This window comes from Mytilus galloprovincialis, chromosome 6, assembly GCF_965363235.1.
Source record: "Mytilus galloprovincialis chromosome 6, xbMytGall1.hap1.1, whole genome shotgun sequence".
NCBI classification, from domain to species: domain Eukaryota; kingdom Metazoa; phylum Mollusca; class Bivalvia; order Mytilida; family Mytilidae; genus Mytilus; species Mytilus galloprovincialis.
In genome coordinates, this window is record NC_134843.1 from 33,065,799 (window position 1) to 33,090,472 (window position 24,674).

Sequence of the window (24,674 nt, forward strand, 5' to 3'; positions counted from 1 at the left end):
TACTTAGAACAAATATATTCATTGGAGAGAACTGTGTGGTTTTTCTTCCGAAATAATACATAATAGCTATGAGTAAGCAAGTGATTAGACACGTTAATTTTCTATCCTTATTGGCTTCCGCTGAGGATCAACAAAGACTCGCAATGATAAAAACGATGAATAACGAACAATTTAAGATCCTACTAGAATGTATATACAACATTTTACATGGAGTCGTTACACTATCTCCGCTAAATAAAAAGAAACTGTTGGAGTACAAAACGGTTATTCGTAAAATCACTGCCGAGGACACCCAACGTTTACAACGAAAGAGACTTCTTTTAAAGTATCGATCAAATCTCATTCCTATAGTAGTAAAGATTGTGCTTGCTCACTTAAAATGACGAAGGAAATGATTCTTATTCCTAAACATAAATTCGAGGCTGTCTTACAAAAACAAAACGAAGATCAATCGAAAGCGGAAGTGGTGTTAAATGACACTCCACCTCGAGACAATGACCAACACAATCTTTCTTATGACCAGAAACCGTTACATGATGATTTACAATCGTTAATCAATATCACTATTCCATCTAGATATAAAGACAAAGCCTTGCGACTTTTGTTTTACTTACAAAAACAACCATCTATTAAGTGGGACGAACAAGGTGAAGTTTGCATTGACGGAAAAGTTATTTCAAACACTCATATCGTTGACTTGATACGTGATTCAACAGTTCCAATTGGTCGTAGAAAACTAACAGCTGGTATACATCAATTCTACCAATTTCTGAAGTCTACTAACATTCCACTTTGTTTGTTTAGGAATGTCGAAAAAACAAACAAAGTACGATTCGAGTCTACCTCTTATAAAGAAAAGAAAACAGAAGAAGAAAATAAGGAGAAAGAAGAAACAGATGAATACAGTGAAGATAGTGACAATGAATACATCCAACGGAATAAAAAGACAAAAAAGACAGAAACTAATTTGGAAACCTAAAAGAAAATGTATGTGCAACGAGACATAAACAGTATATTTACAATAAAAAAGAAGAGAAAAAAATGGTTACAATTTAAATGTTTTAATTAAAAAAAAACAAATACAATCTAGAATATTTTAAATAAATGATTAATACATGAAATGTGTTATTATTTTGTGTTTAAAGAAACTATATATAGATGAGACAACGAGGTGTTTATTTTTAAACAAACTAATTGAGAAAAGAAAGAAAATAATATCAAGAATTTACAAAGAGAAAGAAAGAAAACTTTTTTCATTTTTTTAAATATCCTTATCTCAACTAGTTTGTTAGAAAATACAGTTAGCGGTTTGTTAATATTTCTTCTCTCTTGCAATCTGTTGTGTAGAGTATTTCCTGTAAAAATAAAAAATAGCCTGTCTCTCCTTCCGTTACAATTAATTCCCTTTATTCAAACAAAGGATCCGCTAATTAAGTTCGAAAACAATTGGATTTTGATTGTCTGGAAACAACTGGTTAATTATCAAAAGGGATTCCTCTAATCTAGGATATAAATTAAGAGTCGTTTCTCTAATCCGAAAACAAATATATTATAATTAGCATTTGTTTATCCTAATCAGGATTAAAAGGGTTAATACTCGGTTCTCTAATACGAAAACAAATAGATTATAATTAGCAATTGTTAACTCTTATCGGGATAAAAAAAGGAACAAAACATTGAGGAGCACTAATCTAGATTAAAAGATAAGGATTATCTTAATCCGATTGATTGCACAATGATGTGCTTAAAGGAACAAAAACATTGAGGAGCACTAATCTAGATTAAAAGATAAGGATTATCTTTATCCGATTGATTGCATAATAAGCTGCTTAAAGTTGCATCATAAGCTGCTTTAAATCGTACCATAAGCTGGCTTAAGAAGATTAGAGGGGATTATAAGCTGGCTTAAGAAGATTAGAGGGGATTACAGGCTCCATACTTTAGATTACGGAGGGCAGTCTCATAACACACTACTCTCAAACTAAGTATGCATGGAATATTTGGACGTTTAGCAATTACGAGTAACAGAAAGCTAAGAAGTTCATTAGATGTGACTTACGCTTAAGCTAGGAAACCCCTGGTCCCGATTAACAGGGCAGTCGGGTGGTACAATATATGCTAAAAGAAACTCCTTATCGTAGTCCATCATATGTGCTAGGTGTCTTGCTAAATGGACGTTTAAACTTCTTCTTTATTTTCAGTCCCTATCTAATTTCTAATATATATTCATTAAATATATATATATTTGTCTTAAGTCAAAATTTGTTATTTTTTTCAGTCACACTCAAATATCTTCACAATTCATTTACATTTCATTGTCATCGTCTTTATAAAATAGTTTTGTATGTTGAATTTGCTTAATCACCCACATTCAATTAAAATCATTGAGATTTATTATCTATAATTCTAGTATCTAGTTTTATCAAACAAAATATCAATTAAGTACACATGTACAATCAAGCAATATAGTGTATTATGGCCACATCAGGTCATGTGAAAGAAGAAGAGATATTAACATGTTCCATCTGTTTAGAGCAAGTGAGATCACCTAGAAGGCTACCTTGTCTGCACACTTTCTGCTTTCAATGTATCAGTGAGTATATTCTGTCAACTGAACGACGTGCCGGGCATAAAATCGCACATTATATGTGTCCTGTATGTCGAACAACTGTCACGCCCCCAAATGTAGAAATATATACCAAACAGTGGATTGAATCCTTACAACGTAACGGTGCTACATCTTCTCCAATTGAAACTACAAAAGAACCGCACAACCAAGACTGCCATATATGTAAAAGAAAAAAGAAAAACATTTCCGCGACGAAATGGTGCCGTGAATGTATCGAAGCCTATTGCGACGACTGTTGCGAGACGCATAGTTTCATAACATCTTTAACGAATCACAAAGTTGTAGATATCAAAAGTATTCAGACAACTGAAAATAAAATCGATTTGTGTAAAATATCGGATGCCTGTCCCGTCCACAGTTCCAAAGTAATCGAGGCATATTGCTTTGATCACCTACAACTTTGCTGCATGCTGTGTGTCACGTCTCAACATATGCATTGCAAAGATGTACAAGCCCTCGATGTCATCATAAGTAAAAATGATGATAGTTGTTCATTTGAATCGAGCTTGACTGAAATTCAGTCAGGTACTGCAAAATTACTACAAATACAAAAAGACGAGAAGACAACTTTGAAAGAATCGTTTTCCAGTATTGAAAGCTTTGTGGTCGATTCGGTTAATTCTGCTAAAAGTCAATTAGATAATTTGTTGATTTCATTCTCGAAAGAGCTGAAGATAATTGAAGATAAACACCAAGGTGACGCGGACTCCAAATTAGATATAATAGAACAACTTTTAAATCGCATCAATGAACTTCTCCGTATAACAACATATATTCGAGCTTACGGCTCTAAAACACATTTTTTTATTCATCTTCAAAAGTCGAAACCGGAATTGTTTTCAGAAATTGAAAAATCTGTAAAATCCTTTTGTGGAACCGTTGACGTGAAAGCAACGTTTGATATTGAAAACGTACTGCAGGGATTATTGGAATTAGAGAAACTAGGGAATGTACTTGTTACTGAGAAAAGAAAAGAATTTGTAACGGAATATATCGGGATATTAAAAGATCGGTCATATTTACATGACAGCACTGTCTTCCCTCATCTCCGTCTTATAAAACGAAAAACTACACCCGTTTTTCCTGGCTACGATTTGTTTGGGGGAGTGTGTACTTCAGACCAGACAATTGCATTATGCTGCAAGTTCAAGAATGGAACCCGCAAGCTGATTATTGTAGATGCATCAACAGGAAAAGTAATTAACGAATGTAATTTTCCCAATGACTGTAAACGATTAACATACGATCTATTGAAAAAGACACTTTATGTTTCCTGCAATTATATTTACACTGTTAGATATGATGAGCGCTTCGGGCAACCAAAGTCTTTAAAGAACACTAGAACTGATTATTCGTGCGGGATTTGTATTAAAGACAATTACCTTTATGCTAACGTCGGAACCGGAATCAAGAAAATGAATTTATATAATTTGGACGAAGGATTGCAAGCAGCATTCTCAATGAATAGATCATATGGATATACAGGTGAAATATACCCACTAACGATAGATTACAAGAACGGTCGTTTTATACATGCGTCCGAACATAGTTGTGTCACTTGCACTTCACTTGATGGAAAGGAAATATTTTCTACTGGCGTGTCAGGCATTACCAGCGTAGTCGTCAACTCTAAAGGCTTTATTTTTGCCGGGGATAAAATTGGGTATGTCTATTTGATATCGGAAGATGGGAAAGAATGTAGAACCTTACTGAACAAGTGCGATACTAGTAAAATAAAAGAATTGCGGGATATCTGGTTGGACAAATCTGAAAATACTCTGTTTATTTGTGGAAATGAATATGTAGAACTTTATGATATTACCTACTGAACAAATAGGTTTTTTTTCTCAAAAGACATTACTTTCATATGAAAATGAATACGTACAGAGATTAAAAACTTAATTTAATTTACCCTAGCTTAAATGACAAGATATGCTATGGCAAAGCTTGTTTCAACAATACAAGTATATCAATATTCAATAAGTGCATGTTTATAATTTATATAGCTTAACTTTTATTTTTCATAGACAATACTTGATATTGGAAGGATTATAAAAAAAAATTGTAATGCATGATTGTTCAATGAAATCTTGGGAATCGTGGGAATGGTAATACATATAAGAATAGTAAGATATGTGGTATGATTAACTGGGATAAAGCTGATGACCGTAACTGCATTCACGGTCATCCGAAGATTTCGGATGAAAAATTAGGTCAGTATCTGTACTGTCTGTTAAAGTGTTTATATATCATTTTCTTTACAAAGCATAAATTGGAAAGATGTAAATTTATAAAAGAGTCACACGGAAATCACAAATTACTACCGAGAAATGTGTATTGAACAGGAAACTGGATTAAATGTATGATTTGTAAAGAAAATGATATAGAAACACTTTAACAGACAATACAGATATTGACCTAATTTTCATCCGACATCTTCGGATGACCGTGAATGCAGTTACGGTCATCAGCTTTACCCTAGTGATGATTGCCAATGAGCCAGCTATCCACCAAAGTTCAAATAAACTGGATATTAGATGCATTCATTTCAAAGGAAATACAAACTTCTATGTTTCTAGTGTGTCTTTTATGTAGGATTGGCAGCACTTGTGATACTACCAACCACGGTGTGGTTTTGAACAACATTTTCACGGTTTCCTTGACCGAGAGGAATGGAATTTCAGCTTTTGTTTAAGTTAAAAATAGAGATACACATGAACACTGATGAACGAGACAGCCACCAAACGACAATAATACTCCATCAAATTTTGATGCAAAATACAAACCAAAATACAGACTTCAACAATAGGCAGATGATCACAGATGATCATTCCATATGTCTAGCTCGAAAACTTCATATAAAAGTCTATAAATAGATTAAACCGCACCCATAACAAATATCATGCGCATGATGACAAAATTGGCAAGAGACTTAAAGAAATTTATTTAAATCGGAAATCCCAAGTACAAGACGCTATTAAACGGAAAAAAAGATCAGCCAAAATCCGACAGTTTAATGATAAATGTATAAATGCAAAAAATAAATGAAAGGTTTTTGGAATTTTCTTAAAATAAAACGAACTGATACAGGTCCTATAGAGCTTAACGATCCACATGATTCGGATAAAATATTAACGGATACTGATGAGATAAATAATGCCCTTTCGAAGCATTTTAGCTCCGTAGGTTCCTTTCAAAATGAAAATGATGAACTTGAAAAAGATGTTAAAAACCTTGTTACAAATATTGACGAAAATATATTAATATCAGATTCTTTCGACGAAAATAAAATTTCACAGACTTTGAAAAGTCTCAAATCTGGAAAAGCCTGTGGTACTGATGGCATTCCTAACGAATTCCTTAAATATGATGGGGACATCCTGTTGAGCTCCCTTGTGCATATTTTTACAAAAATTACAGATCTAGAAATAATCCCAAATGAATGGCATAAAGAAATCATTACACCCATACACAAAGGTGGGTCTACACACTCTCTGAGTAACTACAGAGGTATATCTCTAACATCAAATGTATATAAGGTATACTGTAAGCTAATTGAATGTAATCTTATGGGCTATATTGAAGATACAGGGATACTTGCGGAAACCCAAGGTGCTTTCCGAAAAGATAGGAGGGTGGAGGATCACATTTTTACACTTAACGGAATTTGTTCAATGAAAAAGTCAAGGAAGGAAAAGACTTTTCTTGCCTCCCTTGATCTTTCATCGGCTTTCGATAAAGTTTGGCGGGATGGACTGTTCTATCTCCTATGGAAAAAGGGTATCCAGGGTAAATGCTGGAAGATCCTCAGGGCATTATATAAGAATGTTAGCAATTAAGTCCTTTTTGGTAATTACGAGTCTAAATGGTTCGATCAAGAATTTGGTATTAAACAAGGATGCGTCCTATCTCCTACACTTTTTTCCGTCTTAATGACTGACCTGTTTGATATGCTGAAGGGGGCAAATTAAGGTATTAAAATCGCTTCTGAGTTAATAAACTGCCTTCTATTCGCTGATGACATTATCCTATTAGGAAACACTGAAGAAGAGCTACAAATTCTCTTAAACATAGCGCATTAATGTGTTTCAAAATGGAGCTTAAAGTTTAATTCATCCAAGTCGAAGGTTCTGGTTACAGGTAAAAAGAAAGACTCAGATAAAAAATAGTATCTGGGGAACGATCTCATTGAAGAAGTAAATGAATACAAATATTTAGGCGTATATTTTTCAAGATCCCTTAAATCTACATACCATATAGAACAGTACCTGAAAGAAAATTTTCAACGGAAAATAAATCATGCAATTCGTATTTTAGGTGAACATGGGGATTTTAACCGTATAAATTTTGGACATTCTCTGTGGATGTCGGCTATTCGACCATCACTGACATATGGATGTTCAGTATGGTTCCCGTCATCACAGAAATGTAAAGAATTACTAGAAAGTTTTCAATATAAAGTAGGGAAAATAATCTTAAACACACAAAAATGAATATTCCTAAATGTGCGCTCCTAGCTGAATTTGGGTGGGAGTCAATAAACAGATTTATGGATAGACAAAGAATTGCATACTTCGCTAGATTAAAAACCTGCCCAATAATCGGCTGTCTAAAATTATACTAGATGAAATTGTACCTGTTAAATGTAATGAATGGAAATATATCGAAAATATCGAAACTATTTTACAGACTGTGGGTCTTGACCATTATGCAAATGGAAACATAAACGTTAACATCTTTAATAAATTTTATGGTAACGAAACGACCAATACTCAACTATGTAATATTTTAGGAAAGAGTAGATTAAACTTGTACCAATCCTCTGTGGGTGTTAGTCGTAAGCAGCCGTATCTATCAAATGTTGACGACTTCCGCTCAACAAGGCTAAAATTTTTGCCAAGAACGAATTGTCTGCCTATAAATGCAACGCTTCAACGAATGAATCTGACAACAAATAATGAGTGCCAGCTATGTTCCTCAAATGCGATTGAGAATATCTTTCACGTTATGTTAGATTGTCCTTTTTTTTCTCGGCTATCAGAAAAAGAAAAAGTACTAACATACAAGCATGTTTCGAGAATTTAAAAATGGATATCTGTTTTTCAGAGTTGCCACCCTTATCACAAATACAGTTCATGATAGGTGATCTGGGCTACTTGTATTCTCTAGACTTAGGTAATAGTTTAGATAAGATCGTTAAAAACTACCTTGTAGACGTAATGAATGAACTTTCTTTTCAAATTGATAATATTTCCAATGTATAATATCTTGAACTGTGTGTGAACGTTTTTAGTTTTAAGTTTTTTTTTTTAATCTTTTATGGATGAAAGATTTCAAAGTATTTATGCATATGAAATTGTCACTGTAATTTACTTTTACGAAATAACCAATTTATTATGATATTTTAGCGTTAATGTATTTATAAGACTTATAAAGCCTTTTGCAAGTATCTTATACCATTTTTACTACAATCATTTAATGTTGTTTGTAAATACTATGATATGCATTTTTGATGACGCAGGTGTCAGTACCCCGCTGGCGCTTGCCCCCGTTGTAAAGGGGTAGTTTCACAATAAAATATATATACATATATAATAGTTGTGTTTAAATTTCTAAGAAAAAATCGAACTCACACTGCTGTGAACAATGCACTCTGCTAATATTGAAAACATTTATATAAAACATACTAACAAAGTTCTTAACTTAATAGGTATTTCATATCGTTATATTAACGGGTTTGAACTCTATTAACAATTGTCGATACCAGGACATGAGTGTCTTTGTAAGGTATAAACTATAAAGTCAAACAGAAATATGTTTACTATGTGACGAAGTCAAAAGCTATTCATAACACTAAGGAATGTCAGAGCTTCTGAATTACACATATGTATTACAGATTACCCCTGTCTTCATGCTTTTTTCAAGTGCAGGTGGGCGTATTTGTTAAATATTGATGATGCATCATGTATATTCATTACATGTTGATTGTTTCATAATATTTTGAGTAACGATTCCATTAAAATGCACCTATTTTCAACTTGACTTTTTTTCGGTTTAAAAAAGTGATTTCAACAAAGAAACTCAACTGTTTGTTAATTTTATTATCTTCTGCAGGGACGAAAAAAAGTGCACTTCATGCAAAATCCAGTTAAGTTTTGAATTTTCTAAATCATACAATACATTTGAATTCTATTTATCTAGGGCATGCTATATCTTAAAACTTTCTAGATGCACAGGTTTGTCTGTACTCAGAGTAAATTTTGAGATGAAAATGCAGCCATTTTACTTTTAGCCGAAGGGTCCACATGAACCTTAACAGTGTTAAATACCGCATGTATATATCCGTCAGTGACAGATAAAGAGTTAAATGTACAATAATAATGTTTCATTTAAACTACCTCTGTATCTATCCGCTGCTGAAAAGAATGAAAGGAAACATACCAAAATATACCAAAGTCACTTTGATATAGAAAGGTGCAAATATACTTACTTGATATGGAGACGAAAACCAGGGCGTACAATCAATCGCTGTGAGCATTTTCACACTATTTATATCAAATTTAGGTATTGGTAACGCTAACATAATTTTGAGTACAATGTATAAAGTGTACTCGACAGACTTGATGACGAAGCCCACGTTATTGATATCAACTTCTTTTAGACTACATGACGTATACTGAAGTTTGCAACACCAGTTTGTTGATATAGTTTAAATGGCATATCGGACTGTTTCCGCTTTTTGTTATTGCTTATAGTCACGTCTGTGTTCAAACAATAGCAATAAGTAGATTTCGATTGATAGCTATAGAATAATAATTGTAAACTCAATTTTCAAATAAATTAATGTTCCCCTTATATACAATTTCCGTGTTAAATTGGCATTGTATCCGTTGTTTTGAATTGATGTCACAAATAATAATATGATAAGGAAGTTCGAACTTTTTTAGTTGGCATGTAAAACAGCACAAACATGGTGAGTTACATAGATAATATATTTAAAAAAAGTATATGAAAACGAATATGACAATGATATTATATTGGTGTTAATTTCTAGAGGTGAACATTGTATGGATATCTGGACACTAACATGTTAATGTAAATAAATATGAATATTGCTTTGCACTTGACTGACACGCAGAACCAGACATTTACTTTCTAACTCCAATTGACTAAAAATGATAATTACAAAAAAAAAAACACATACCCGTATATACAGTGTCCGAATTTTCAGGACAAGTTTGCTTCCCCCATCTCACATATGTCACCCCAATATCTTAAAAATACACAGCAAAGCGTTAATTTACAGTATGAAACATTCAAAGAGATGATTCGACCGTCGTAACCAATATATATTGTTGAAAATACTGTACGGCTTACTAGTACCTTTAATGTGTTTGTCATATATAGGCTATCTGTCGTTTACAATTATGATTTAATGCAAAGAAGTCTGTAAGGAACAGGCATCCTGGTACTCAGTCAGGTAAGAGTAACCAAAATAAGTAAAATCAAAAATATAATCAGTGTAATTTGTCAGGAAAGTTTACTGTTTTCCGATTATCTTGTTGTGTAAAGAACATTGAAACAGCTTATTTTCCTAACAAATTGAACCGAATGAAATCTTGATTGACACTTGTACGTTGCACTTATTTGACTCCGTACCACGATGTCCAACCAAACTCCGAAACAGTTGGGACATCTGTCACGCTTTTTTGTAGAGAAAAGGAAGTATGACCTAAACGATCAAGCTGTATGGAGTTTGAATGTCCAACCATTGTGTCGTTTACCAGTCGCAAAACAATATAAACTTAAGAGTCAAAAGTTGGTAATCTGAAAGCAGTATATTGATGTATTCGTACTAACAAAATATGCTTACCCTGTTGTGCCGGTGCTACAGGACAATCCGCTTTCCGTGAGGTATGCAAGTAGTGCTTCATCATATCAATAAGAGACTGGTCTGATGGTGTCAGACTGTATTTTGTACAATCATGTCCATAAGCACTGACTATCAAGGCAACAATAACAGTGGCAAAGCTGTATGTGAACATTCTGAAAATGGAGTACTAGTAATCACATAATGTAATAAAATATCAATAAAAATAACAACGCAATGAGTAAAATAACATAAGTACGTATTTCATTATACCTTTATGACTTCCAGAAATTTTATTATGTCTTCATGCAGTACCTTTATTTTATCTTATATAATGGATTGATCAATGTTTTTTTTAATGTAGATATGGCGTGTAGAATGAATATGATAGCGTAACAATATATTTTGATAATTCAAATCAAATTACATTTCACTTAATTCTATAAATTTCAAAGAATAAGTATATTTTTTCAACCTTGCATTTTATATATATTTGATTCAAAGCCCCATTGCTTTTTTTATTTAAGTTCTACAAATTAATGGCTACTTTGTCTCAAGTTTGAATACAGTGGCAGTTATTGAATGTCAAAACTATAACCTTAGTATGACGTCTATTACCACTGAACTAATATACATTTTTGTGTAGGGGCCAGCTGAAGAACGCCTCCGGATGCGGGAGTTTCTGGCTGAATTGAAGACCCCTTGTTGGGCTTCGGCTATTGTTTGCTCTTTGGTTGGGTTTATGTCTCTTTGAAACATTCCCTATTTCCATTCTCAATTTTAATTTTACTTATCTTGACTTGTGCTGATTATTCCACATACATTGCATATAAGAGCGTACTGGTCCACAGATGGTTGATAGAACAAAAAACAGGTACTTCTGATCTGAACAACATTGCAAATGAGCCCTCCTGTTATAATTTTATTTGATACCAAAAACTACTAAATATTTCACCTACTGACAAAGATAAAGATATGCGTAAGAACCATTGTGTTTGACATGTATAAATTTTTCATGTATGTTCTTTCCGACCGGGCTTGAATTAGTTGTTCTATACCTGTAATGACAACAGTTATTTATAACATATAGTTCTAACATGCCATTAATATATAACTGATTGTTGAAACATGCATCTGATTAAACCCTGAATTCTACAACCCTTTCTCTCCCTTAAAAGCTATTTTTATAAAAGTTATTCATATTAAGTATATATCTGTTACGATACATCTTTTGTATCTGTTTATACATTAAATCTATTCTCTTTAGGGATAACTTTTATATCATACTTTTAATTGGAAAACAAGCATTCACAAAATACTTTGGAACACAACCCAATGTTCTATTATATTCCATTGTTGGTCTTTTTAGTATATCTTAACTGACAATTTCATAATTTTGCTATTCTTTGATCTTATATAAAGGAAAAACTATATTTTTAATCAATGCATGGCAAAAATTTAAGACTGCATACTTTTACTGTCATAAATCAGGTTTAATTTTCAAGCGTCAATCAATCTTTTGTTGACAAAATGCGCGTCTAGCGAAGAAAATGCCAAGCCTGATATTCATGATGACTCTATTAAAGTCTCTTAAGGCAGAACAATCTCTTCAAGATTAGCTCTAAAAAACAATATTAAGATATCTAATCAGGGAAGTCCTCGAAACAACAGCATCTAAGGTATAATTTTGCCGATAAATATATCAATGCTAGAAAATTTTCACAATTTTGGTTGATCTGATAGACCTCTGCGATATTTAAAAAAATGTACACAATGAAATTAAAATAAAAACAATTAGACTGAAACACTTTCAGATTGCTAATTTTCTTTTTAGAGTGCATTTTGATAGGCAAAAAATACAAATAGAATACTGCAAACTATAATATGGAGGATGCATTAAATTAAAAGCAAAAGAGTGGAATCAAGTTAAATCTGGTATCTTTCGCTCCTTTTTTGGCAAAGATTTGTTAGAAATCATGTCAGGACCGAAGTTCTGACTACTGAGCTGGTAATACCATCGGGACAAACAAGTAATTGACCAGTACGTTGGAAGATAGCATTGCGAAAATCATCTTTCTTCAAAACGTGTATTCTAATTTTAATATTATTTATTCCTTAATTCACTATGTTCTATTATTAGATAATATTATACGGGTTTTATTTTTTTCATATATTTTATGATGGTATTACTGAACCCATAATGGTTGGAATTGTGCTTGATTTTAATATGACGAAGCCAAATGGCATAATTTTTATTCAGTTCAATTGAGGTCTGGAGCTGTATGATCGGGCAGAAAAAATAAAATAAAAAGGGTTCCTCCTATCACTTTATAAATAAAAAAAAATAGTGGTAATTTTGACTTTTAAATTTTCGAGCGTCATTGATGAGGCTTTTGTTGACAAAATGCGCATCTAATACAAATGACAAGAATAAAGACGCGATTGAAGTCCCTTGCTGCAGACATTCTCTTACAGATTATCCCTGTAAAACCCGATATAAGGATAAAAGATATTTAATCCAGGAAGTCCTCGAAACATTAGCATCTAAGGTATATTGTTGCCGATAAATATAGCAATGCTAGATACTTTTCACAATTATTGTTGATCTGATAGATCTCTGTGATATTTAAAAAAATGTACACATTAAAATCAAAATAAACACAATTAGACTGAAACACTTTTAGATTGCTAGTTGTATTATTTAGGGGGCATTTTGATAGGCAAACAATACAAATGGAATATTGCAAACTATGATTACATATTATAGTGCAGAAGGTGCATTAAATTAAAAAAAAAAGTGGAGTTTATTCACATTCTACCTGGCTCCTTGATCTACGAGAGAAGATAACAAATTAGATACATGCCTTAACCAGATAGATTACAATTGTCAGTGTAATCAAATACACATGCATCACATTTGTGATTTTCAAATAACTCGTATCTTTTATTGCATCTCAAGAGTAGGATATCATTCATCATTTGCATTAATTGTTCACACGATCAGCTTATATCGAGGCAGATTATGTTTACTTTTCTATTTTCATAAAATGACACCTTCACATTGACGAATAAAAAAGAAAATAACAATGCAAAACTTTTAGAGGAAAATTCTTGATCCAACATTATCGATGCCAACATGAAACTTTATCTTAAACTTGAATGTAATCGGGAAAAATGTAAATTCCTACACCCTATATCAATACCTGAACAGGTGTTACATTCAAATCTATATTGATGCAAATTCTGCAACAGTTTTATTTTTTTAATTTCATGTTTTTTTTGTGTTAAAGGTGAACTATTTCCAAGAATAATTTATTGATAGCAATCTCTTTACAGATATATTGAGACTATCATCTTTTAAACACGCTGTAACTGTCTCGTCCTTGTTATTTATCCTGAAAATATATCTTTAAATTTCAAAAAGGGCTTTTATGATATATACATAAACAAAACCTCATATACTAACCATTTTATAATATAGTTATTTTTTACCCATAAAATCGCCTTTACACACTGATTTGATAATACACATCCCTCAGTAAGAACTTACAACTACTTGTTACAACATTCGGCCGCAATGGTGCTAGCATGTAGTGACACATGATTAACATTTCATTAGGTCCGATTTTTAATAGGGAAATGAGACATTCAAATATATATGATAATAGTATAAGTCGATCGAATGTATATTTTTCACGAGCTTACATATAGTAGAAATTCCAAATTGATGAGAACTTTGAGAAAGGAAATGGGGAATGTGTCAAAGAGACAACAACCCGACCAAAGAGCAGACAACAGCCGAAGGCCACCAATGGGTCTTCAATGCAACCCCGTATCTGGAGGCATGCTTCAGCTGGCCCTTAAACAAAAATGTATACTAGTTCAGTGATAACGGACATCATACTAAACTTCGAAATATACATAAGAAACTAAAAATCATACAAGACTTACAAAGGCCAGAGGCTCCTGATTTGGGACAGGCGCAAAAATGAAACGGGGTTAAGCATGTTTTTGGAGATCCCAACCCTCCCTTATTCCCCTAGCCATTGTAGAAAAAACAAACACACAACAATACGCACAGTAAAACTCAGTTCAAAAGAAGTCCGATTCTAAACATATTTAAATATCTTATCTTTTTTGAAAAAGGCAGACCTCTTATTTCTTTTAATTGTAAACGTAATGAATGAGTTATTTGAAATTGATAATATATAATTTTGGTGCGTCCTAAGCACTTTTTTTGGATTTATCTCATTAAGAACGGTTAGAATACAAATTGTGAAGGCCAAGTATGTAAATATACTGAGGTACTTGATGAGCTATAATGCCAAATATAAGTAGAATTTTGAATTGATGACATTCTTAACAATATTTAATATATTTGTATCCGTAAACAATGCATGGTTTGATTGTAGGTAGATATTTGCTTTTTTTTTATTATTATCCTCTTTTTCTATTTTTTTCAAAATATCAAAAGAAACAACTCTTACCTGGTCAGAAACTTCACATTCTAAACTTTAAACCAATTAGAAGGTATGACAAAATATAAAGGACACCGTTATTTACATATTTTGTGTAATGTCCAGTTGCCGTTGTTAGGTAAAACGAAAATAAAATATTATGTACTAGATATCACCTTAACATCCACAAGGAAAACCCCTTCATCAAAATTAAATATTCGAAGCAAATGCATACTATCTTTAAAACAATTGTAACAATATGTATGGAAATTTTTAGAAATGCTCTCAATAATGATAAAGAAAAATTAAAGTCTTATACGAGTGTAAGTATTTTATTTTATCGCTATTGAATTTTTCCTTTGAGATCCAATGTTTTTAGGACTTTGAAGTACATTTGAAATTTTGCCCAAAAACGCGGGGATCTTTCTGGAATCATATTTGTGAAAACACTTTGAACATTATTGAAGCCGGAGTTGCACAAGTGATCTGCGGCATATATGGTCAATGAACAAAAAAAACCAGAACAATGCAAAATATATAACGCATTGTTTAAAACAAAAAAAATCTTCCAATTGGACATTTATGAAATGAAACAAAAAACTCGCCATTCCTTATTACAAGCGTATGTAACTGTATGTAACTAGGCCTGAACTTTTACAACGATTTTAAAATTATTTAGAAATTGTTGCTTCCAAATACAATTATAAAATTATAATAACGAAGCATATTCCACTTTTTAAGGTCAAAAGTCCAGTAAACTAAGTAAAACAATTCATTGGTCATAACAAAATTAAATCTTATTGTTTAAAAAGTAGGTCAACAAGATAATATCATAGTTTTTATCATCATTACACAGCTATACATCAAATGGTCAACAATATGTGAAATTTGAGATGTTCTCTGTAAGTTATTACTACTTATTATCGGCAATCTGTATATGTTTCCCTTGATCTTACTACCTCATATTTGTTCCACACTACCATAGGCAGTACTTGATACTCGAAAACATATGGCAATGACGTCAGGTATCAGTTCAGCAACATCACGTGTTTATGTCCATCCGCGTTATGAAATGCGCGCGTAAACGTAGTTATACTAGTTTATTCATTATGTTCATAATTCTCAACCAAAGACAAATTGTCGATAAAAATTAAACGGCATTTTATTGTTTGATACTGCGCACGAATATCAGCTCGCTTGTTATTTTTGCTGATAAAGGCTGTGTTGACATAAATCACATTTTATCTGGTCATAATTATCAATAACCTTACTGATTACTAATAGAATATAAAAATACAATTTAAAAATATCTACCATTGGTTGTATTTGGCCACAAATTTCATATTTTAGGGTCACAAATGCTCTTTCACATATTTTTCCGCTTTTTTAACTTTTAATATTCGAGCGTCACTTTCGAGGTTTTTTTAAGACGAAACATGTATATGGCGTGCATAATAAGAAGCCTGGTATCAACAAAACGTTTATTAGCAGCTACTTTGTCGATGTAGATTCTGGTTGTGGCCCAGTAGACAGCACGTGTAAGTTGACACGAACTATCTTTGATATGATCATAATTATGAATTAACTGTTTACAAAATTTTGAATTTGTCGAAATGCCTAGGAATTTTTTGCTCAGGACTTAATGACACGAGATTGTTTAAATTTTGAAATATTAACTTTGCCCATCGTAGAGGAAATGTACTTGTTATTCAGTGGTTGCCGTTTGTTGTTATATTTTATATTTTTTCGTTCATTATTTTTTTTATACAATAGGCCGTCAGTTTTCTTGTTTGAATTAATTTACATTTTTCTTTTCGCAGCTTTTAAACCTGGCAATGCGATATGGGCTTTACTAATTGTTGAAGGACTTACGGTGACATATATATAGTTGTTAATTTGTGTGTCATGAGATCTCTTGTGGACAGTTGTTTATTTGACAAGCATACCACATCTTCTTTACATATTTACCTGCAAGTGGGATATACATTTCCCAACCCATTCTATTGCAGCTTGCAGCGACTACTCAGACATTATAAAAGTGACCAGTGTGTGATCCGGAAGTTGATGAACCTGGGTTATGAAAAGATGGTAATGTCCTTTTTTCTATAACAGTTCATCGGAAGATGCAATGACCTCGTTGATTAATATTCAGTCCATTTTTACAAATAATGCACGATGGTCTTCACCTATAGATTCTAGGTAATGACGTCCTATATGATCTTAATTACGTGTTAGAGTGCTCTTTTTATTTTTCTATGCATATTCCTTAAAGCTACTGTTAAATTTATTTGGAAATATCCTTTTGGCCAGGCCCAGTATTCATACTTGAAACATTGTTGTGAAGTCTTCCTGTTGTTGTTCTCGTTCTTTATTTGAAGGATTGGTCTATCATTCACCTAAAAAAACATAATGTTAACTTCCAATAATTTTAATAACTCTCTCCTTTCTTAAAAATATTGGACAGCTCATGGGTAGCAATATTGATTCTTACAGGTAAATGACGGCCCAATGACTAGAAATAAACCTTTAATTCACATCTGTCAAAAAATACAACGAAAGAACAAATGCCGGCAATTACACAAAAACATTTTTATTTACGCAACCTTCCACAAGGTATTGTTTATCAATCATCAAAACGGTTTTTTCACACTTCTAGCATCGACAGATATAAGAAGATGTGATATGAGTGACAATGAGACAACTCTCACTCCAATTAAAAAATATAGGTAAAAATACGTCTTCAACACGGAGCTTTTTCTGACGCCGAACAGCAAGCTATAAAAGTTCCAGCATGACTAGTGTAAAAATACTTCAAACAGGAAAAATAACGGTCTAACCTAAAAATATAAAAACATGAAAAACGAGAACCGAGAAACACTTAATATAAACCCCATCAACAAACGACAACCTCTGAACAACCATGCTTATTTCACGGTAATTCTCAAGTTTTGGGTCGTCTCCCATAGCGTCAATTTTGTTGACAATGCTCGTTATCAGTTAGATGTCTTAATCTGAAACGCTATCTACAACTTTAAGCTGCCCATCGCATATCCTCTTGTACCCACATTAACCCAATACAGAATGACCAGTTTTTTTCCTGCAATTAGCTGTTCACCTATTACATAACTTTGTCGCTGCCGTCGTACGTAGGTAACTATTTGTAGAGTTTCAGCAGATTTGCACAATTCTAACACTCTCTTTTGTATCTGGACCCCTATTGGAAATCGTCGTACCATTCATCTGTTGTTGGATATTTTCTAGATCTCAAGTAAAATATAAGCCACATAACAGTCCATTTTGTAAAATATTGGACAGTTGTCCAATATTTCATAGAAATTATTTTTTCAAAATGGACTGTTATCGGCTTATATCCCTTACATCCCGACATTGTGGTATTGTGCTATGGTTACTTTTTTGTATTCTTGTCTTCCATTTTTATTATGTTCTTTGTCTATAGAGTGTCTACAGCTAATATTCGTTTTGTTTTTCTTTGTTGACTTAGTTGTATATTTTTATAGTGATTAAGTTAATAACACAATGTTGACATTTGTACCCTTATTTTTTACATTTGTACCTATTATATCTTGTGTGTTTTGTTCACACATCGTTGTCATTATAATGAGAGGTTTTGCTAGCTTCAAAACTAGGTTTAATTTACCAGAGGAAATGCTTGTACCAAGTCAGAAATATGACTGTTGTTTTCCATTTGTGTCATATGTAAGAATTTCCATTTTGTGTTTTAGATGGAGTTCAGTAATTTTGTAATTTTATTTTTAACATAAACTGTGTTTAGGGGGAAATTTTTCAGGATTTAGGTTCCTTAATGCCATTCGACTTTGAACGTAATTTGCCTTTCTTTTTTTCTTCAATGCGTCACTGGTGAGGCTAATGTATATGAAACGCTTGTCCGGCGTGCAAAATTTAAAGACTGGTATCTATGCTGAGTTAAAAACCTAACATGACAAACAAGTAAATAAGCACTGCAAAATAATGATCTAAATACTGCAAATCCATTTGGAAACATTTGTATTTCAAGGTTTCAAAATAAAATTTGCCTTTGGAGACAATAAAAATGTACTAGTATTGCTCATTTGCATCTGTATGAATATTGTTACAATTCAGGGTTAAATACCATTTAGACATCAACATTTCTTTTTAAGTAACAGTGACCTTGACATTTGACATGTGCTGATTCAAAAAATCAGTAGGCTGTTCTCAATTTCTTATAGCCTCCGTCTTTGTTTGTTTAATTCCGGACTTGCAAGAGAAAATCAAATGACCATCCGGAAACCATTTTTCCAACTATTTCTATAAGTAAGAAAGACCTTATCATTTGAACATCGATCAAACAAAATCTTTAACCTTCTATCCACTTCCTTTTACTTCCGTCTGAATTATCTTTAATCCAATCAGGCAAGAGAAACTAAATAACCATTCGAAGTTTTTCCAAACTAATTTTTTGTAAAATCCTTAACCTATTGACTCCAAATGCATTAAGCTTCTTTTTCATTCCCGAATCTTCTATTTGTTTTAAATCAAGCAAGGGCTGTTAAAGTTATGAAACCTTTTGTTTCGGATACTCGAACGAAAGGTATTAACGGACGACAGAGTGCTTATTACATGATACCGAATGGTAATAGGGGATCACATTGATCTCTTAATTTCTCAAAGGATTCAAAAACAAAGAAGAACACCATCTATTTGTTCACTGTTCAGATATAAGAATTGTGCAGAAGTTGGATTACTAGCTCTGGGTCGACACCACTGGTGGTTGAATGTAATTCCGCGATGGTTCCATCTGCTCAGTAGTCAGTGCTGCGGTACTGACATGATTAATAAAATGTTTGTTTTCTCCTTCTAGTGTTCTTGATAAAGATTAAATAATTAAGGGCTTCGGATACACTCAATGTATGAAGTGTTATGTTCATGATTAAGTCATTAGTATGAATTCAAAAAAATAGAAAAAGTAAAGCAAAACGAATAGTAATATTAAATCCAATATTGTATATTAGGGATAGTTATTTTTACAGCATTACATATCACACAAGGGGAAAAGCTACAATATGATAAAAAAGCAACATGATACGCCTGTCCAACACCATCTCATAAACAAAAGAATCACTACTTGTTATCCACAAAATGAACAAACCGCGAACATAAACTTATATATATATATATATATATATATATATATATATATATATATATATATATATATATATATATATATATACTAACTAATTGCTACCAAAGTCCCGATGCGTTAAAACAGCTACTAAAGTAAGCATGATTCAGCATTTTCAAAGAATTTAAAAAATCGGTTATTATCGAAAATCTTGATGTTATATTAATATTGTTTGGACGTACAATATGTTTTTTATAACAATTTAAGATAAATATGTTACTTTAAACTCAATAAAAAATCGGGAAATGTGTAAACTCGGCCTCCAAAATGTATACGTGCCTACTTTAAATTTTGTGCCTTCTTATACAATTTTTAAAAAAAAATATTGTTAAATTACTACTTAAGTCGCAATCACCGGAACATCTCTTGATTTTGTATTTAAACAAGTATAAGGTCGTTAAAGTCAGCGTATATATTAAGGATAAGAATAACATTTCTTTTCGGAAGTCTTTGTTAATAAACAAACAAAACGGCTGTTCTGTTGGCAAGGAAGTTATATTTGTAGAAAAAAATGAAATGTAATCAAAAACTTTCAAGAAATTACGAGTAGTTTGTCTGAAATTAAAAATACATAAGGAATATCAAAATTATATGTTAAATTGGAGTTGACACGTGCTGCAAAAAAAAGTGCACTGGTATATAAAAGAAAAACTTGATCACACTTTTTGTGTTGTTTTATTAGCATAGAAATATAATTATAAGAAATGAATGCCTCTTTTTGTATTTTTTTTTTTTTTTTTGGCGGTAAAAGGGAAGGGGGATTTTATATTGTTGATCGTGTGCATATTTTGCGAACAAACCGCTTCGTACAAGTTAATTGTGCTTCAGTCAACACTTTTACAACTCAATTAAATTATTAAAAGAAGCATAATTTCTTAATTGAACAATATGATTCTAAACATGTGATACGCGTTTTAAAACCCTAGACGGCTATATTATAATAATATTTGCATGTACATTTATATTTTATAACTGACTAAGCGGTATGGGCTTTGCTCATTGTTAAAGGCTTACGGGGTGACATATAGTTATTATTTCTGGGTCATCTGGTCTCCTGTATAGAATTGTCTCATTTCTACATAATGTACATGTCATTTAAACCCGTCCCCTTACATCTATACTCTGAGCATCTATAGTCTTCTTTTTTCTAAAGCCTGCATACATATTCTGGGTTTCTTTTTTACGATTGAATGTTGTTAATTGACAGGTAGTTTTAAAGAGTTTTAAATATTCTTCCCCACATATGATCAGATCAATGTTTTCGTACTTTATAAATGCATGAATATGTACTATGCTTGCTTTCTCAATTAAAATTGTGATGTCATAAAAAATTAATAGCACGAAAAGCCCATGAGATGAGGATATTCTTCAGTTTTAGTAAAATTTATTAACTAGTAAATTTAAAATGTTCACTACTGTGTAGATATTTATAAAACTTCGAAGTAGTGATCAATTTCTTCACTAATTGCTTCTTTCCCGATCCAATTTCCTATTATTTAGATAACAACTTCAAGAAACAACATTTATAAATAGTGCATTTCTGTGTATTGGTTTTTCTAAAAATAGAATAATCCAAAAATACGCAATTCTACTTTCTATTGATTTACCTTCTTTTCTTCGTATGAGCTTCCTCTGTTAGGAACACCCCTCTTTTGAGGGTAATATGGATAAAAGTCTTTAAGTATGTACACACTCCGTGAATATATATACACTTGCTAAAATCTAAAATAAACTTTAAATAAGTGAGTGATAATTGTCAACAGCCATTGTTGTTGTTGTTATTGTGCTGGTAAATTCCTCCGTTGACTTCGGAGCACCCTGTCGTAAACAGGTATAAGGTTACCAAATGAAAAGATTGGTGGTGGTGTTCGGAAAAAAGAATCAAATATATCACTAAAAGTTCCTTTGTCTAAACTATTGTCTCACACGATATAAAGTTCACAGATTGTTATTATAAGTCTATTCGGCCCACGTCGATCCGGCCCCAAGTCGATGCGGCCCCATAATAAAATATGAATAAACTATATTCACTATATGGAGGAATTTGTGACAAAGAACAAATGCACTATATTACCGCAAGGCCGTAGCTACCCTTGAGGCAAGTGAGGCAATTAAGTGAGGCAATTGCCTCACTAAAATTTCGACACTGATTATTTTTTTTGTATTCATATATATAAATATAATGGTCATTTTTGTTGTTCTGTCTCAACCTTAATTTCTATAACTTGTCATCCTTCGTTTTAAACTATTCTTCCTGGATATAACATTTCGTTTCTTTATATTCGGGTTTTCGAAATCGGACACAAATTATTCAATTTATTTCATCTCAGTGTGTCTTTTTAAAATCTCAGTGTGTAATTTTGAATTCTCAGTGTGTTTTTTATTTTTTTAAATCTCAGTGTGTAATTTCGATTTCTCAGTGTGTTATTTTAGGTTTTTAAATCCCAGTGTGTATTTTTTTTTTTTGAAAAAAGGGTTTAAACATAGTTTTGACGAGAACGGCTTGCCATGGTAATATAGTGCATTTGTTCGGAGAAGGATTCCATTAACATATACCCATTACAGAAGTGAGGTCCAGGACAATTCCAGTATATCTTATAATTATCCTTTGTAATAAATTCCATTTTTTTGGAACATGTATTTAGAATTATCTGATTTTTTTGTATGAGGATAATGTTCCTTGTTTCCCGTACCAACATATTAAATCAGAACAATTATTAATATGACAAAAAGGAAAACATATGGCCAGGAATATCTGACAAGAATCTCAATTAAGGACTAGGTCCTTACAACCAGTTAGCCTTTTATATAATATGCATGGCACATTGACTAAGCTCTGTGATTCTTTTCAAAGAAGAACCAGACACATTGTACAATGAAAGTTCCAACCATATACTGGGTCTCGAACTCGGGCGGCAGCACATAGCTTATTACAAACAAAGATTTATTTCGTCTTTAAGCCATTACTCCCCTACTTAAATATGTATTCTACTTACTAGTACACTTGGTCCAATCAATAGCCTGATAAAAAATTGTTCAAACTGAGCCTTTGAAAATAATGGAATAAATTACTTTTGGAGTGTCAAAATTGGTTCGAGGTATACTTGATAAATTGCATGCTTATAATGTATAATTGGTGCTTTTGATTTTTCTACCCTATCTACTGACCACTTTGCCTCATAGTCTTATTAAGAAAAATTCACACACCTCATTAAATGGGCATTTAGGAATGCGAATATATATATTCAAACTCTTTTAGGTCATTTTTTAGTAGCAACAAACACAAGAACTATGTGAATTGAATACCATAATGTTCAGCCCTTGCATTTTTACTAGATATCATTTTTGTCTCTTTGACATATTCTTCATTTCCATACTCAATTTTATTACACACTATTTAAATTACAATGTTAACAATTCACCAAAATTCCTTGCAAATTTGTGAAAGGATTTTTGAGATACTAAGTTATCAAAAAAACAAAAAAAAACACCATTTTTATTGAATAAACTGACCCCATTACTCAGAATCTTAAAATCAGAAATTTATGAAACACGTCAATAGATATAAACAATTTCCAAAAGTTTTATGCAAATTGGTTAAAGAGTGTTGGAGATAAAATTCGACATATTGACGACAGACGGACAACAGTATTCCATAATACGTCCTGTAAACGAGTGAAAAAAAGATATTGAGTAGTAAACACATTCTAGATACATAATTTTAAAAACATGTTCATAGAAAATGGAATTCATTACAAAGGATTATACCCGTAATAAGAAATACTGGATTTGTCAAGGTCCCGACTTATTTTGATATTTCATTTACTGTTATCTGTTTTTGATTTCATTTACTGTTATCTGTTTTTGTCCATTTTAATTCCTTGTTATCTGTTATTAGCCAAATCAATTTGCTGTTTTGCTGTTATTGGGAGCCCCCTTGTCCCCCTCTATTTTGTGTTACACATTAAATAATTTATATATGAAATCGAAAGCACAAACACATTTAATTCAGTAAATTATTGCGAGTTCCTGTCATGTGCCCCAAATATCCTGACATATCCTATCATATATTTTTTTCACTATGTCTGACGGTATTTTGTACAGAAGATTCTCCAATCAGACAATACTATATAAAACATAATTAAAAATTTTAAGATGTGCAAATCACAATGACATTGGTGTCCTGTATACTGACAGTGTAGTATATTCTTCAGGATGACAGTGTTCAAGGATTTAATTGTTTGCATCTTTTTGTTGACGGTTAATACCATAGCGGTTGTTCAGGTGCAAGAATGGTCGTTCATTTAGATTAGTTGCCCTTGGAAAAACGCGTACACAATATTTTCCCAAAAGGTGTAAAGCAATTTTTAAAAACATTTTTTAATGTGTGGCAACATGTCAACATGTCATATTTGCTGTATTTGAAGATGTATAATCAAATTTTAAATGTGTATTTATTTGCCCTTGTGAAAAAATAAATTTAACAATATCTGTCTAATAGACCACAATAAATAAAAATATAGCTTGACCATA

The 24,674-nt window shown here is 32.1% G+C and overlaps 2 protein-coding genes across 4 annotated transcripts in view; one reads left to right on the top strand and one right to left on the bottom strand.

Annotated features, from left to right (window-relative positions):
• Window positions 1–24,674, bottom strand: part of LOC143079396 (uncharacterized) — a 344,537-nt gene that overhangs the window by 145,202 nt on the left and 174,661 nt on the right. The window contains exons 1-2 of one of the 3 annotated variants that reach the window (XM_076254709.1): window positions 10,503–10,755; window positions 9,834–9,902 (exon numbers count right to left, since the gene is read on the bottom strand). The exons of the other annotated variants lie outside the window; for them this stretch is intronic. Of the exons in view, the coding sequence (XP_076110824.1) occupies window positions 9,834–9,902; window positions 10,503–10,674 (241 nt within the window). The 5' untranslated portion in view covers window positions 10,675–10,755. Of the gene's footprint in view, window positions 1–9,833; window positions 9,903–10,502; window positions 10,756–24,674 lie in introns of those variants that run through there. 3 annotated transcript variants of the gene reach the window in all.
• On the top strand, window positions 2,465–5,204 carry LOC143079391 (uncharacterized). Its single transcript, XM_076254685.1, has one exon. The coding sequence runs from the start codon at window positions 2,476–2,478 to the stop codon at window positions 4,456–4,458; it is 1,983 nt and encodes a 660-aa protein (XP_076110800.1). The 5' UTR covers window positions 2,465–2,475; the 3' UTR covers window positions 4,459–5,204.